The sequence below is a fragment of the Rhyacophila brunnea genome, unplaced genomic scaffold (assembly GCF_057557595.1).
Source record: "Rhyacophila brunnea isolate RB1 unplaced genomic scaffold, BYU_Rbru_1.0 scaffold_20, whole genome shotgun sequence".
In the NCBI taxonomy this organism is placed as follows: domain Eukaryota; kingdom Metazoa; phylum Arthropoda; class Insecta; order Trichoptera; family Rhyacophilidae; genus Rhyacophila; species Rhyacophila brunnea.
The window spans coordinates 14,319,172-14,335,058 of NW_028232860.1; the positions used below are offsets into that span (position 1 = coordinate 14,319,172).

General features: G+C 33.3%; 1 protein-coding gene across 1 annotated transcript; it reads left to right on the forward strand.

Annotated features, from left to right (window-relative positions):
* The first annotated feature begins 1,162 nt into the window (after nucleotides 1-1,162).
* LOC147071247 (uncharacterized) lies at nucleotides 1,163-15,195 on the forward strand. Its single transcript, XM_085948048.1, has 6 exons — nucleotides 1,163-1,498; nucleotides 5,566-5,760; nucleotides 6,680-6,821; nucleotides 10,617-10,760; nucleotides 12,916-13,084; nucleotides 14,148-15,195. The coding sequence occupies exons 1-6, from the start codon at nucleotides 1,429-1,431 to the stop codon at nucleotides 14,469-14,471; spliced, it is 1,044 nt and encodes a 347-aa protein (XP_085804174.1). The 5' UTR covers nucleotides 1,163-1,428; the 3' UTR covers nucleotides 14,472-15,195.
* Nucleotides 15,196-15,887: the final 692 nt, after the last annotated feature.

A 15,887-nucleotide genomic window follows, 5' to 3' on the forward strand; every position in this document is an offset into this window, starting at 1 on the left:
ATTACTAATATTTATACTAATACGATGGCCGCGTGGCTTAAGCGCCGGACTGTCCCAGGTTCGAATCCTGGGTCTGGCAAGTACACATATTATTTTTCAATTTGTGTATGAGTCAGGGTATGGATCTAATGGGTTGAGCAAGTGGCTGACATCCATTTCTCGTAAAAATAAAATCTGTTAATACAAACCTCCACTCCTTGGAGGCCCATATGAGCCTAATAGGATCGGACATGATCGAAAGAATACTTTGTGCATCTTGGTATAAGTAGATGTAAAAAGTTCTTGAAAAATAAAACTTAATTTAGGTAACTGAAATGATCCCAAACGAAAATTAATACAAAGTTATGAGAAGTTAGTTAGTATGTGTTCATTAAAATAAAATACAATCTAGGTATTTTGTTCTATAATACTTTATTCCATACTATGTATTTTTATTAGTAGGTACCAAAGAGATAGGCTATATTCTGTCAAGACCAGCTACAGGTTTTTTACAGTTACCTACCAGTAATATCCATAGGTAAAGTGATGGAGTAAATTAATGCCAACCAGTTGTATTTTTAATCGCATTTTAACCAATACGAATTTTTGAACGACTATTATAAAGGAATAAATGCTATAAAAATCTTTAAACTTCAGAAATAGGTAGGTAGGTACCTACTCTCATATTTCTACTTACATTCAGAGGAGGAATATTTTATCAAAGCGAAAATAATAATTTTTTCTTCGAAATCGACTCTTACAAAATAATATTCATCGCTAATCAAAATGCAGTGCACGATCTGCTTGCTCCCACTGGACGTCACTGCAAATGCACCAAATTCTTAACATACATTTGACGCAATTGTCAATAATATTATTATTAACATTAGCGTCATTATTCCAACAATTAAAAATAAACTACAATGTATAATAAGTAACAATAGTGTTTTTGCAATACAATTTAGAATTTGCATACACCCCTTTACTCCGCACCCCTGTTATTTACATAATAATTGATTTGGTTTGGATTTTTCTCACAAAATTAAAAATGACATTCGTTGCATTCTAAATAGGTACGTTACTGACAACTGACAGCGTGAAATGCTCGATAGGTAGGTATATATAGGTTGTAGTATCAACAAGTTAGTATGATATCATTAGCAAAATAGTAATTACAAAATTCGTTCAGTTCCTGATGCACGATACCGCGAGCAGTTCGTGCGGAGCGCGTAAACAAAAAAAGTTTTCATTGTTATTATTTTGTTTAACTTAAACTTCATGGTTGTTTATATTTTCTGACAGGACTTGCGTCGCGTGAGCGTCCTGTCAAAATGATAAAACCATCGATTAGATAAAGTATTTTTTTTTATCTAAATTTGCATGGTTTACAGCGAAACCTAATAATATTCGTTACTTCCTTTCATTGGAAGTAAATTATTTTAATTTAAAATGCAACTTTTGTACGAATATCAGGAGTTGGTCGAGCAAGATTCTGATTCAGTCAGTGGATTTTGGAAAGGTGTGTATTCCTAATCTTTTAAAGATATTGTAAAAATCAAAATGCTGATAATAGCCTAATTCAAGTGGTTAAATATAGATAAGCTTTTTAGTTAACATAATAACATACTGATCGAATGAGGTAACCGCCTATGATGACCTCATACCTAAAAGCTGTTTTTTTGTGTAATAATTCGATCGAAAGATGTTTCAATTAAAACAATGTTTTTTATTTAATTTTTGATTGAACATTTTTGTGTAAACTTTTCGTCGTTTTTCATATTCATCTTGATGAAGGCATCTATTAATTAGGAACCTGCAAATCAATTAAATTCACAATTTTTCAATATATCTCGAAATAATAGTCTCTCTTGAGATAATTAGTTAATACTCGAGGCAAAATAGTAGATAATAATATAATTTCTTCGATCCTATGAGGGCCTAGGCCTCCTCCAGTTTCCAATAGTCAATGCATAGAGCACCGGCTTCTCATCCGGGGTTTCAGGTTCGATCCCGGTGAGATTATTACACATCTATAAGATTTTCTCAAATCCTGGGTGTTTTTGTGGTTGTTTCACTATTATTAGTATTGTTTTCACTACGACTACACTAGGTACAGACTGTCATTAGGCCTCATGACCTATTGTAGTGTTAAAATTAAAAGAAATCTAAATTATATTATAATAATGAAACTTCATGAAAATTGACATCATAATATAAGTGTATTGATATCAGACAGCCCTCGTAGTCTAGTGAATTAAGGCACCGGCTTTTCACACCTGGGGTTACAGGTTTAATTTCCAGCTACGTCACAATACATCTATATGATTTTCTCAATTGTGAGTGTTTCTGTGATATTGTGTTTATTGTAATTCAGCCTTATCATTTATTGTACCTAGTGTAAACTTTTTTTTAATCTGACAAAAGTTTTCTGTGATAGTATCCATTATCCTTCTTCCCACTTCAGATTTGTTCAAGATGCGTTATCATTATTGGCACTATCCAATGTGGATATTGGCCACCTTCCAAAGAGGTTTGGTATCCTATTGGCTGACAGGGCTATAGCCTGGTGACCCGGGCATAAGGGGGCCAGTGTGGCGGGTCGACCAACTATGTGAGATAAAAAGACATCACAAATTTACTCTAATAGTAAAAAAAAGGCGCTATTTCACTTCTAGTATATATAAATAATTGTAATATATGTGGTTATGCGATGCAATTTGATGTGCTATGATGATTATTCACGTATAGAATTTGGGAAACGCTACAGTGTAGAGCATTACCCTGGCGTAAACCTTGGCGATACATGTAAGTGAAATCCAAAAATTACGAGGCATGGAAAGGTGCATGTTGGGCATAACGCGTAAAGATCACAAAAGAAACCGATGGATAAGGAAGTAGACAAGAGTACGCGATGTGAAACAGGTCGCTAACCAGATGAAAAAACGCCCTCAGGAGAGCCCGAAAACCCGCTGGATAGACACTCATTAAGTTTGGTGGATGTACGTGGCAGCAAAGAACTAAGGACCGAGAAAAGTGTAGGGAGGGCTAGGGAAGGCCTTCATCCAGCTGTGGATCGACTCCGGCTATCTCATATTCCCGCCATCCTGCCATTTTCTTCTGCAATTCCTGATTTATATTAAATTTAATTACATACATAATAATATATTCATGATTATTGATTAATTATTTGAGAAAACATGAATTCTGATACGTAATTAAAACCAAATTTGAAACAAACTTGCTTCATAAGATTTCGATAATAATTTTGTTTGAGATAATTATTACTATACCTAGTGAATAAGAAACATTACCAGTATAATAAATAAACACTGAAATAATATTATGTAAGTAAGTTTAGTGTTTGTTATTTCTAATAACACAGATGATCTTATGTTGTTTTGTAACAAATGTGTCTATTTCCAAAAACCGATAAGTCTACATACAGTTAAAATCTAACTGAAAATATGTACATATTCACACAATATGTAATGATTAGGGAGCGGATTTATATGCACCAAAAAACATGATTATATGCATGCACATATTATGCACTTGAAATCATTAAAATATGCACTAAAACCAAAGAAATATGCAATTAAAAATTTACATTTTTCATGGAAAAAAAATTGTAAATACACACTTCACCCAATATTACTGATAAAAGTCGAATAATAAATTAACAATCTTAATCAATTAATACAATAATAAAAAAAAACACAAATGATCGATATAAAGTTAATCAATTACAATTTCCAAAATAGTTTGTTTACAAGTACAAAGAATTGAATAAGAAATGCAATGTAAACTAAGAACAACTTTAAAAAACAAAAAAAGTTACAATATTTTTTTCAATATTGTGCTCTGCCATTAGTTTTTTCCGGATGTCTGTTAGTATTTTGTTTATATTATGTGGAAAACGACCTCTCAGTGTCCAGAGGTTATTGCGCAAAAATTTAATAAAGGAAGATGAAATTGCGGGGTCGAATTATTGGGCCCCTAGAAATTTGAATCGGGCCCAACTTGACGCGGGGGCCCGAAATACTCCGATCTCGCTGAACTTCTGTACGCATATGCTAGGGGCCCTGATGGGCCATGCAAAAATAGCCCGACTTCGTTTGATCTTTTCTGATAAATCCACAGCTCGAGAATGCCATTAAAAATGCAAGTGCATCTAAACATTCTCTAACTATCTACCTACCTAATTTAGTTATATTCCAAAAAATAATTAAAAAAAACTATGATTACAAATGCAAAAGCCTTAAAATATGCATTTATTTATGAAATATGCACCAATGTCTCAAATATGCTCTAACCTCTCAAATATGCATTATTATGCAGAATAAAATTTTATTTTTGGATTCTGCATCTTTCAAAGAGGATTTCTGAGCAACTCCCATAGCTGTGCATACACCCTAACAAAACATGCACTAGCATATAAATCCGGGCCCTAGTAATGATCCATAACTTCCATACAAAAAAAATATTTTAAAGTATAAGAACAGTAATAAAGATTATATCTCAACAGGTGATAAGTTGCTGATGTATTGAAGTCCATAAATAATCCAAATAAACGCCGGTATGTGTGATCATATGAATCGGATATGTCTAAAATGTTGATCGCACCATAGGCCATAGAAATTGAGTCATATACCAATAAAATAAGTAATAATAAAAACGTTTTTTACCGCAATGTTGAATTGTGTACTTATCTGTTTTTGAAAATAGGCTTCTAATTAATATAAAACAAGGTCAAACCGTCTGTCTACTCATATGGTCTTTTTGATGGTGTTACAATTGAAATAGCTATCAACTAAAGAACTAAATTTGTGGAATTTAATATTATAATATTAAGGTAACGGCACTAATGGTTGACACTTTTGGAATATATTAATTAAAATAAGAAAACATGTGCTTGTATCCATTCAAAAATAGCCTTAAAACATGTACAATGTCCAAAAGGCATTTAATAAAAATGATATCATGGCAATGATTTGTTCTGACAATGCAAAAACGAGTCGCTGGTTGATGATTAATTCGTATGTAGGTAGGTACCAGAAAAGGTAAGGAGAAAATATTTAGGTAGGTACATGTAAATTATACCAAAATATTCCATGTCAACTATTGGTGTCTAAAGGTGTCAATTATTAGTGATTCATCTTTTTTGCCATGTCAAGCATTAGTGATAAAAGATAGGATACAAAAATGTTTTATTAAAAAGGGTATTTGATTATTGCTTATTTTCTCACATTATAATATAATCAGTAAGGGTTTTGTGCAGTGATTAAGATATCTGATTTTTAAATCTATGAAGAAATTGTGTGTTCTATATAAAAAAAAACATGGTTTTTTTCTTAATGTGTCAACCATTAGTGCCATTACCTTATAATGTTGATTGAGCTAGAAATTCAAATGAGAACGCATTTGGTTCAAGAGTTAACATGAATTGTGTCATTATTGTTGTTTTCTAATTCCTCGTTGTCACAACTTTGGTTTGTAGCGGTTGGTAAAGACTCGCTTTAATATTCACAGAAGATTCATTCTCCCGGCAGTTACTAGCTGATTGTTAACTACCTGTTTTACTTCCAGGATTCCAAATATGGATATACATGATGGCATCAGCTTCAGGAATAGCCTGTACAGTATTCCTCCATGTTCTCGTCTTGGAGTTTGACATGAACTGTATTCTGTTTCCTAAGTGGATCGTCTTCAAAAATGAAACCAACGTTGACCCTCATCCTGATGAAATACCGGACACTAGAATATATAGAAACGAAACAGCAAGTAATTACTATTTATTTTCATTCATTAATTTTGATGATTCTCAATAATCAATAGAATATAAATCACTAAAGTATAAGGCCACGTGGGGATAAGGGGAAATTCCTTAGTGGAGTGTCTCAGTATGAAGAATGTACACGGGGAATGTGTGGTGGTTAGCAGTGCCAAAGGGTGGCGGTAGGCTTTAAAGATTTGACATAAATAGTGCACACTAAACTTTTCTTTTTAAAGTATCTGATTTTATTGAACTAACACTACAAATTGCAGATAGTGTTGGTTAGTTTTTAAAATTCAATTAAAACATATTTAAACCAAGCCATAATAGATGATTTAACATTAAACCATACATCATTTTGAATATGTTATAGATAAAGGAATATTTTCTATCGATTTTGGTTTTGGTAAGGCAGGACTTAATGAATGTTTAAAAACTAACCAACACCATCTGTAATAATATGTATTCCTAATTCAACGAAAACAAATAAATATTACAGAAAAAGTGTGCACTATTTTTATCGGATCGCCCATAGTATACCAGCTAAACTATTACGGTTTGATTTAGGCAGGGTTTAATTGAATTTAAAAAATTTACCAGCAAATTGTATTCTTAGTGCAATGAAAACAAATAAGTATGACTGACAATTTTTAGTGTGTACTATTTATGTCGAATCTTAACAGCCTTCCTCCACCCCTCGCCGCTGGTGGTCGTTGACAACGGACAGCTTTGAGCTTTTTGAACTCCGTAGCGAGTTGCACTTTTGACACATCCCATTGGATGCAGTGTAAACTCAGTGGTAATTCATGACTAATATAATCAACTTCCTATTAACTATCTTACCTTACTTGACAATGTCTAATGAAATAAGTGTTTTGTTCAAGGTGGTGTTTTTCTAAGGCACCTAAAATTTTTCTATCTTTGCAGTGGTTGATTTTATCTATTCCCGATGGTCTGACACGGATGATTGTCGCCTACCCCTATTCAATCCGATAATGTCTGCAATATTTGGGATTGTATGGACCGTCTTCTTTCTGATGTGCTCGAAAGGCGGTAAATCTATTTCTGGGTGAGTCGGGTGAATAGTTTTTCTAACTGTGTGTAGTCAATTTCAGTCCAAATAAAAGGAGTTATCGATAAGTAATCAATTATTTCCGAGTTAAACACATTTTCTTATCAATTACATATACAAACTATTTCTTTTATTCAATGAATAAGGCATAAGATTTGAGATTGTAACATTCTATAATATATTGAATATACATAATTTGAAAACATCTCATGCATATACACACTAGAAAAAATGTTTTTGTAGAAAATATGTTCTATTACATATCGACTGTGTTTAGGAAAAAGGGCGTAACCCTCGAATTTTCGAAAAGTCCTTTTATTAGATATTAACAATGTATACAACTAAATACACGTTCTGTTAAAAGGAATTAAGCCGCAAATGCCGATTTATTATCTAAATTCAGGTTTTAATTGAGCTTTAATTAAGTTTTAATTTACGGAAAAAAGCATTTACCCTCAATTTTAATGATATTTCTGTAATAACTTCTTTAATTATTAGTAGATCGAAAAGATATTACACCAAATCATCAATCATCATGCACCCAATGTCTGTGCCTAGTTTTTTTTATTAATATTAAACCAAAATCATTCAAAAAACGTTTTTTGCCTCCTGTAAAATTTGTTCTGTGTGGGTTACGCCCTTTTTCCTAAACACAGTCGATATATGCTATTATTCATCACGACCTTTTGCCATTTATTTTCTTCTGTAAATTATCGATTTCTATCTTATAAAAATATGCTGATTGTGGTGAAAAATATGATTCGAGGTGATCGTCACTGATATTTTGAAATATTTTATATTTGACGGAATGTTCCATAGATCTAAACAAATGATAATCCAATGGCACAATATCAGGTATGGTATGAGGGTGGGTCAATAATTCCTTTGAAAAAAGCATTAAAACAGTTTTTATTTTTGTATTTTTTTTTATTTCTCAACATAATCTCCTTGGAGCTCAATACACTTGGTTAGACGTTTCTCAATTTTTTTTAAACCGTCAGAAAAATAAGTTTTCGGAAGGTCCTCAAAATAAGCATTTGTCCGATCGATGACTTCTTCATTTGAAAAAAAACGTTGTCCACTTAGCCATTTTTTTAAGTTTGGGAAAAGGAAAAAGTCACTGGGGGGGGGGCTAAATCTGGCGAATACGGTGGGTGGTCGACCAATTCGAACTTCAATTCTTCAATTTTAGCCATTGATCGTAAACATGTGTGAACACGGGCATTGTCCTGATGAAATAGGATTTTTTTCCTGTTTAAATGAGGCCGTTTTTCTTCAATGTTGTTTTTTAGCTGGTCCAATAAAGATGCATAATAAGCCCCTGTTATTGTTTTTCCTTTTTCCAAATAGTCAACGAAAATAATTCCACGTGCATCCCAAAATACAGTAGCCATACCCTTACCAGCTGATTTTACGGTTTTCGCCTTCTTTGGACATGGTTCGCCTTTCGCAATCCACTGCTTTGACTGTTCTTTCGTCTCGGGAGTATAGTGGTGTATCCATGTTTCATCTACAGTCACAAAGCGACGAAAAAAATCATCCGGATTGCGTTGCATGAGCGACAACAGGGCTTTAGAGGCCACCACCCTATTGCGTTTATTGTCGACTGTGAGCAAACGCGGCACCCATCTTGCAGAAATATTTTTCATGCCCAATTTGTCATGTAAAATAGAAATGACGCTACCTTTTGAGATCCCTGTAACCTCAATTATCTCACTCAACTTTAATCTTCGGTCACTTAACACCATATCGTGGATTTTATTGATCATTTCTGGTGTAGTCACCTCTACAGGATGTCCTGAGCGTGGTTCATCCTTTGTTGATGTACGACCACGTTTAAATTCATTTAACCAGTTATAAATAGTTGCAAGTGAAGGAGCAGATGTGCCGTGAACTAAATCCAACTCATTTTTTATTTCCTTTGCTGTTAACCCTTTTATATTAAAATATTTAATAACAGCTCTAAACTCAATTTTCTCCATTTTTGTAAACAAGCAAATTTTTTTTTTAAATGTACGAGAAACACAACAACCCGACCAATCTGATTGAAACTTCGCAGCATACTGAATTGGTAGTGCCGCTGCATGAAAACAAACCGCTTACAGTACTAGTCGCGCCACCTGTCGGCTTTTCTAAGGACTTATTGACCCACCCTCGTAGTAGACGTGGTGAGACTTCCCAGTCAAGTTGCTAATTTTTCACGGGTTTTAATTACAGAGGTCTCACATTATCATGCTACAGTTTTCTGCTGACTAGCGTGGATACCTTTCCGGTCCTTGCAAACATAATTATTATGAACATTGATAATTTTCAACAAAGTTAAAGGGGGGGAATGAAAAAATGACAGGAGGTTAAAAGATTTTGAACAGAGTGAGGGGTGGGGTCAGTGTGAAGTCATTTGCAGACAGTGACCTCCCGTAGGGCTAGGCAGATTGAGCGTCGCTTGGGGGCGGCAGTTACTCGAAGGGCAGCAAATCGAGGGGAATCATTAGGTATACCTATATAAAAATAGGTACCTAAACTTAGTAATAATGAAAATATCTCCATTAAAAAATTCAGCTCACTTGTTGGAAACAAAATGTATTAATTTACATAAAAGGTTTAACATGACTGAATTTTTTTGTCGGGCTCGCGATGTCTAGTTTACTTCCGTTGTCCTTGGACATCAAATTCTTGATTACCAGCAATGTCATGTGCAAATTTGCGAATTATAGGTAGGTAAATACTTACCTAAGTACTAATTAATTTATCCAAATATTTTTGCCAGTCACTTGCGAGTTTTGAAAATTGTCAGGAGTATTTTTAAATGTATCTGAAACCGTAGACTCGCAATATTGTCTATTGAAGTAGAGATGGCATTTAAATTAGATTTAGTGGTGTATATTTTGTTAGTAATGTATCCATAAAACACATTTCTTAGATATTGGAGTAGTAAACGATGATGAAAAATACTGTATAAAAAATGGGGCGGCATTTTGACGCTGCCATGGGGCGGCATTTTATCTAGGGACGTCACTGTTTGCAGATGACCACAATTAAAAATTCGGATCACTTGATGCCTATAGCAATATCTTGATTTAAATTACAAAGCTTGTAGCTTTTGGTAGAATTTGAAACACCTCAAATAGAGTGGTTATTAATAATCATTTGCATGAATCATAGATGGATCGATAGTTTAATGAATAAGAGCCCTCGGTCGAATTTTCACTAGGATTATTACTAATAGGTATGTTTGTTTGGTTTTATGGCATCAGACCAAAAAGCCTTGATTTTGTCATGTAAGAAGTAATCAAAAATATTCAGTGCATTCATTATTTTTATCATTATAGATGATAACTATTCATGCACGTTGTATCCAGGGGTAGATTCGTGTCCTGAGATCGGTCTGGGAAATTTTGTAGTCAAACGGCCTAAATTTAAATTACGTTTTTTCATAACAAAGTATTCGTGCAAAAATGAATGAATTCTATAGTGAATATTGAATGGCTCGGAAAAGGATAAAATGTAATAAACACGACGAGTCGCTGAAAGTTATTGTGTATGATATCATTCAACAGATTCAATTTTCTGTGATATTATATTTTGAATGTATACATGGGGAATTTTTTCGGGTCAATCTGCCGCTAACTACATTTATTGTTGGGGTGTTTGTAACCAAGTGGATGACAAACACAGTTGATTTTAACAGATGATAGTGTTAAGAATTCTGTATAGTTTCCAATTTAGTTACAACTCTGAATGTCAACTAAATTTCATAGAATGTACCATAATGTTGCTATTTTTTATTTTCAGTTTGATAAGGCCATGGAGAGTTCTGGTGCCGGCATTTGTTTTCACTCTTGTCTATGGTATATTTTGCGTGATTGTAACCAACAAAACGCATGCTGGGCTAACTTCATTTTCAATCCTTTTTGACAATGCTTCAAAGACAGTGGAGTAAGTACTTCAACGAGTATTTCAATAAAGGTTATATTTAAGTGCACATATAATTTGACAAAAATGACAATAGTACAAATAGTTCTCGAATGACCTAGTAATTAACCTATTTCACATTAATAAAATTATGCCACATTTAAAGTGATCAATCAGACATATAAGAAAGTTTACGAATGTTGAACAATAATATTACACGTGCTTTGGATTTTTTTGAAGGGTGAGCAGTGAAACACGTGATGGCACTTTTGATATTAGATGTATTTGAGTTGATTATTATGAAGATGTTCATTTTGACTCGTGTGCGTGACTGTGTGGGCTTTTTCTCGAGGTCAGTCATGGACTGAGTTCATGCGGGATGCTACATATATCAGTGGCGAAGGGTGGAGGTAGGCTGTTAAGATCTGCCATAAACAAATCACATTAAACTTTTTCAGGCATACATATTTGTTTTCATTGAAATAAGACTACAATTTACAGATAGTGTTGGTTAGTTTTTAAAATTCAATTAAACCCTGAGAAACCAAGCCATAATACATAATGGTCAAAAAATACATGCCTATCTATAAAATATCTAAAATTATGCAATTAAATCATACATAACTTTGAATATTTTATAAATAGAATAATATTTTTTATTTATTATAGTTTGGTTTAGGCAGGGCTTAATGAATTTAAAAAAATAACCAACAATATGTGTAATATGTATTTTTAATCCAACGAAAACAAATAACTATGAATGAAAAAGTGAGCACAATTTTGTCGTATTGCCCAAATTAGACCAAAACTATTATGGTTTCGTTTAGGCAGGGTTTAATTGATTTTTAAAAACTAACTAACACCATCTGTAAATTGTAGTCTTAGTTCAATAAAAACAAATACATATGACTAAAAAAGTTTAGTGTGCACTATTTATAGCGAATCTTAACAGCCTACCTCCACCCTTCGCCACTGACATATATGATAATGTATTTGCATATAAAAATTGATAAAATGCACATTTTGTGTTGATTGTAAATGATGTTTGGCGCTGTCTAACCGCTTGACTCCAAATCATTATAACAGTCAATTCTTGACTGAACATGGTGGCTTCGCTAGCAGGCTGTTTGAGCTTGGTCTCGTTACCCGTTCAACATGTCCATGCGGCGGAGAAACACAGAATGCAAACCACATCCTCTGGGAATCTCCTAAAATGTGTACGGAAAGGGAAGAGCTGCTCAAGTCAGTTCAACCAGCTATTGGGCCCATCGGACCGTCTGACCTGGTCGCCACAAAGGCCAATTTTAATGCATTTAGAAAATTTGTGGCGTCAAACTGCCAACGTGAATATCTCTTCACTTAGAATGTTCGGCAGTTTTGTATTAGCCTTTGTTACTTACTACAATTTTTAGTATTGCCTCTACATGATCATCTCTCCCATGGTTAATCTTTACTTAAAGTCATGTAAATCCAGTCAAAGTATATTTGAGTGCATGATGACCTCAATCTTGGGTAACTGCTCCTGAGACATTACCAGTAATAAAAAAAATGATGCTTCACACCCGAACGTAGGGTCCCATGACTCCCGTGATACGCCCGATTGAGATTGTGTGTGGTGCGGTTTGGTGGGGCCATGAACTTCAATGTCTGTTACCCTACTTTCGACATACCTAGCCCTTTTTATTTCATTAAACTGTCCATTGTAACACATACATACTTAATATTAGCTATAAGAAGATATAATTCTTGAGTGTAGAGAAATATGGGATAAACTTAAACACGTATTAAATAATATGTTATTTTCAATATTTACGTCATAATATGCATTAAAGTTTGTCACGTAAATGAAACTCGCATTCAATATCAGTAATCTTTGAATATTCAGTGGTTGTCCTAGCCATCGCAGTGTCGAGTATCTGGACACTGTGGTGTCTAGACACCGGTGTCCCGTGTGAAACGGGCCTAACCTGTTCGGAATATTTTAATATTTTTTTATTTCAATATGCAACAATTGTCATTTTCAAGTATGAGCAACTAGCACTTCCATTGTAATAATAGTGGGCATTGTAATAATAATTGAGTAAACCGCATTAATTAAGTACAATAACTGTAAAATTAATTGGACTGCTTTACAGGACAAGTGCTTCGATTTGTTCATGTTGGTTTTTTTTATTTTCAGAGTTGACCATTATCCTGGAATAAAGAAGATTCAATCGTACGTAATTGGATGCCTAGTAACAAATTGTATGTACACGGCGTTTTGGTGTTTCGCTCTGTTACTCATACTCGTTAGGTGCTGCTGTGCTGTTGATTTTAAGGTGATACGAGTGAGAGTTGAATTGATTGAGGTAAGCATTTTAATTCACCACTATATAACTATTGAGATGCTGAGAATTAAACAACAGTACAAGTGACATAATCAAAAAAGAGTTAGAATTTTTCATTGCGTAAATACTCAATATAAATAGGCCAACGGCATTAATGTGGCACATTTGTGTAAAAATAATAAACAACGCTAATTGTCGATTTGCCAAAGATAATATGTAATATATAACAAGACCCCAAATACGTTATATTATTATATAAATCAAAATTGTAAGGCTCATAATGATCTTAGGATAAAGTAACTAATGAATTCCCAAAAATGTTTAAACTAGATTATCTCAGAAGTGTCATTTTGCACATTGGTGACTTTGCCATGATTGAATATTTTGAAATGAAATTCAGATGACAGTCACTTATTACTTAAAGATTGAAATGCAATTTATATTTATTTTTTATTTTTCATATCTTGTGAAGATTCTCGTCACAAGGGCCCTTTTCCTGCAACAAAATCTCTTTTTTGTACAAACGCCTTTACACATTTAAAAATAATTACACATAGTACCTGTTTCTTATATTATTTTTGTAACCACTGCATATAGACTGGCAAAGTCGTGTACATGTTACGTTTTTGTTATACGTTAATTCAAAGATTAGTTTACAAAGACACAAATTGTGATTTCATGGATTTAGCTCCATAAATGTCATTCTGCCTACAGAAAAAAATTACAAACGAAACTACATTCATAATTCAAAATCATCAAAATGTCATAAGTGCCCTTTTGCTTTTGGGGCGACGATATTATGTAAGATGTCAAAGGTACTAGAGACATCTAGAAATAAAATTTTGTGACATGTAATTAAATGCCCTTTATTGTAATTTATGTGTCTGTAGACTATTTATCTTTTGGTTAAAAAATACTTCTTTTCTTATTGTTTTTGGATATCTAACTGTTATTGATTAATTAAAACAATTTTTCAGTAAATTGTAATTAATTGTATCGCTCATAATTCCGTCACTAGATTCCCCTAGTACGTATTGCCCTGCTACATAGATATCGATACAAGAAAGTCTAATGTGAATTTCAGCCGTCCAGTGATGAATCTGAACAAGGAACAAGCGGCATAAGTCCTTCAAAGAAATATATCCGTCCGTGCGACAGCCCTACGACGCCCGACTCAGATGATAATTCATTCGCCCCCTTGATCGAAAAGAAGACTGTCGCCTTCAAGAGTTCCAAGCCGGCTTTGATTAAAGAAGAAGGAAATAATTTACCCGGGCGGAGAGGAATCAACCTAAATGACGGTGATATGCTCAGAGGTTCAGCTCAAAAGGATAGTTTTGCCAGCGGGATTCCTACCATGATTGTGCATGCAGATGTGGAGAAGGGAGCACCGATAAGTTCTGTCTAAACATCTACGATATACTGTCACTGATTTTAATACGACAATACAGCATACTCTCAATTATCCAGGCTAATAATGGGGAGGAGCATTGATAAACAGAAACACATAATCCAAACTATTATTTTTATTAATATTTATTGTGTTTTATAATATTTCTAATGCAGATACTATTTCACATGACTTATGTATTATTTTTCAAGAAAATCAGTAAATATTGTTTGTTGTTGGGAATCTTTTAACAATGTTCGAATATCAGTACAAATCTTATTAACCGATAATAGAGAGTTTACTGTACTCCTTGAAAATTTTACCTGCCAATTATTATAATAATATATCACTTTATTTCATGAGAAGACATTTTTTTACAATGTTAACCTGATGTAACTGTCAACAATCATTTTTTTAAATGGTACGTATGACCACGTACAAACACATACAAAATGGACGAATCCAGCCTGCTATTGTATCTAGTAAAATTATATAATATTTGCTAGGTCAAAATATACTCACGTATTATGAATAATTTCATTGAAACAGTTATAATCAACCGTCAGGTAAATATTTAGGTACGGTGATAGGATGTATTGTAGGATGGCCAGGTAAATTCACATATTTATCAATGTGTGTTTGGACCTATTAGGTTGAGCAAGTGGCTAACATCCATTTTTCATAAAAACAAAAATCTGTCAATAACTACCTCCACTCTAATCTTCTTAGGATCGAACATGGTAAAAAAAAATAAAGGTTTCCCAGTTCTACAGAACTGGGGGAAAGTGGTTATAGCAAATAACAAGATGAGGTTGTATGGCACATACATATGAAGCGCCTAGTTTCAAAACCCCATAACCCTAAAAATGATTTTAGGTAGCTTTGAGAAAACTCATATCTATTAAATCTGTGAATGTATTTATTATTTAATTCTTACACTCTAAGGAGTATTTTGGCCTATCCATTTTAGGGGTATTTGAAAAGCACACCCAACCATTTTAGCGGGTTTTGAAATTTACCCTAATTTTTGATCATAATATATATTGACTTTTTTTGGCGTTTTTTAAAGCTCTATCTTTAGCCATCATATAGGTAACAAAAATATCTATCTAAATACATATCTAACTCAAAATTTTTCAAATACCGTTATAGGGGGATTTGAAACTAGGTGCTTCACATATTATAATAAAATCGTCACCTCAATAAACTAGATAATTTAATTTTCACTGTTTTTGGGATAGCTATTGAATATGATTCTACATTTATTTCTCTACAAAATGATAAAACTAGGTAAGTCAGAAGTTAATGGGAACTGTATAAAAAATATATCTACAATATTTTTTCATGCAATTGAACATGGATTTAATTGTTCTCAATTATTAGACAGGCACAATTTTTCATTTTTATTTTAAATAATAATTATAGCCTAGATTT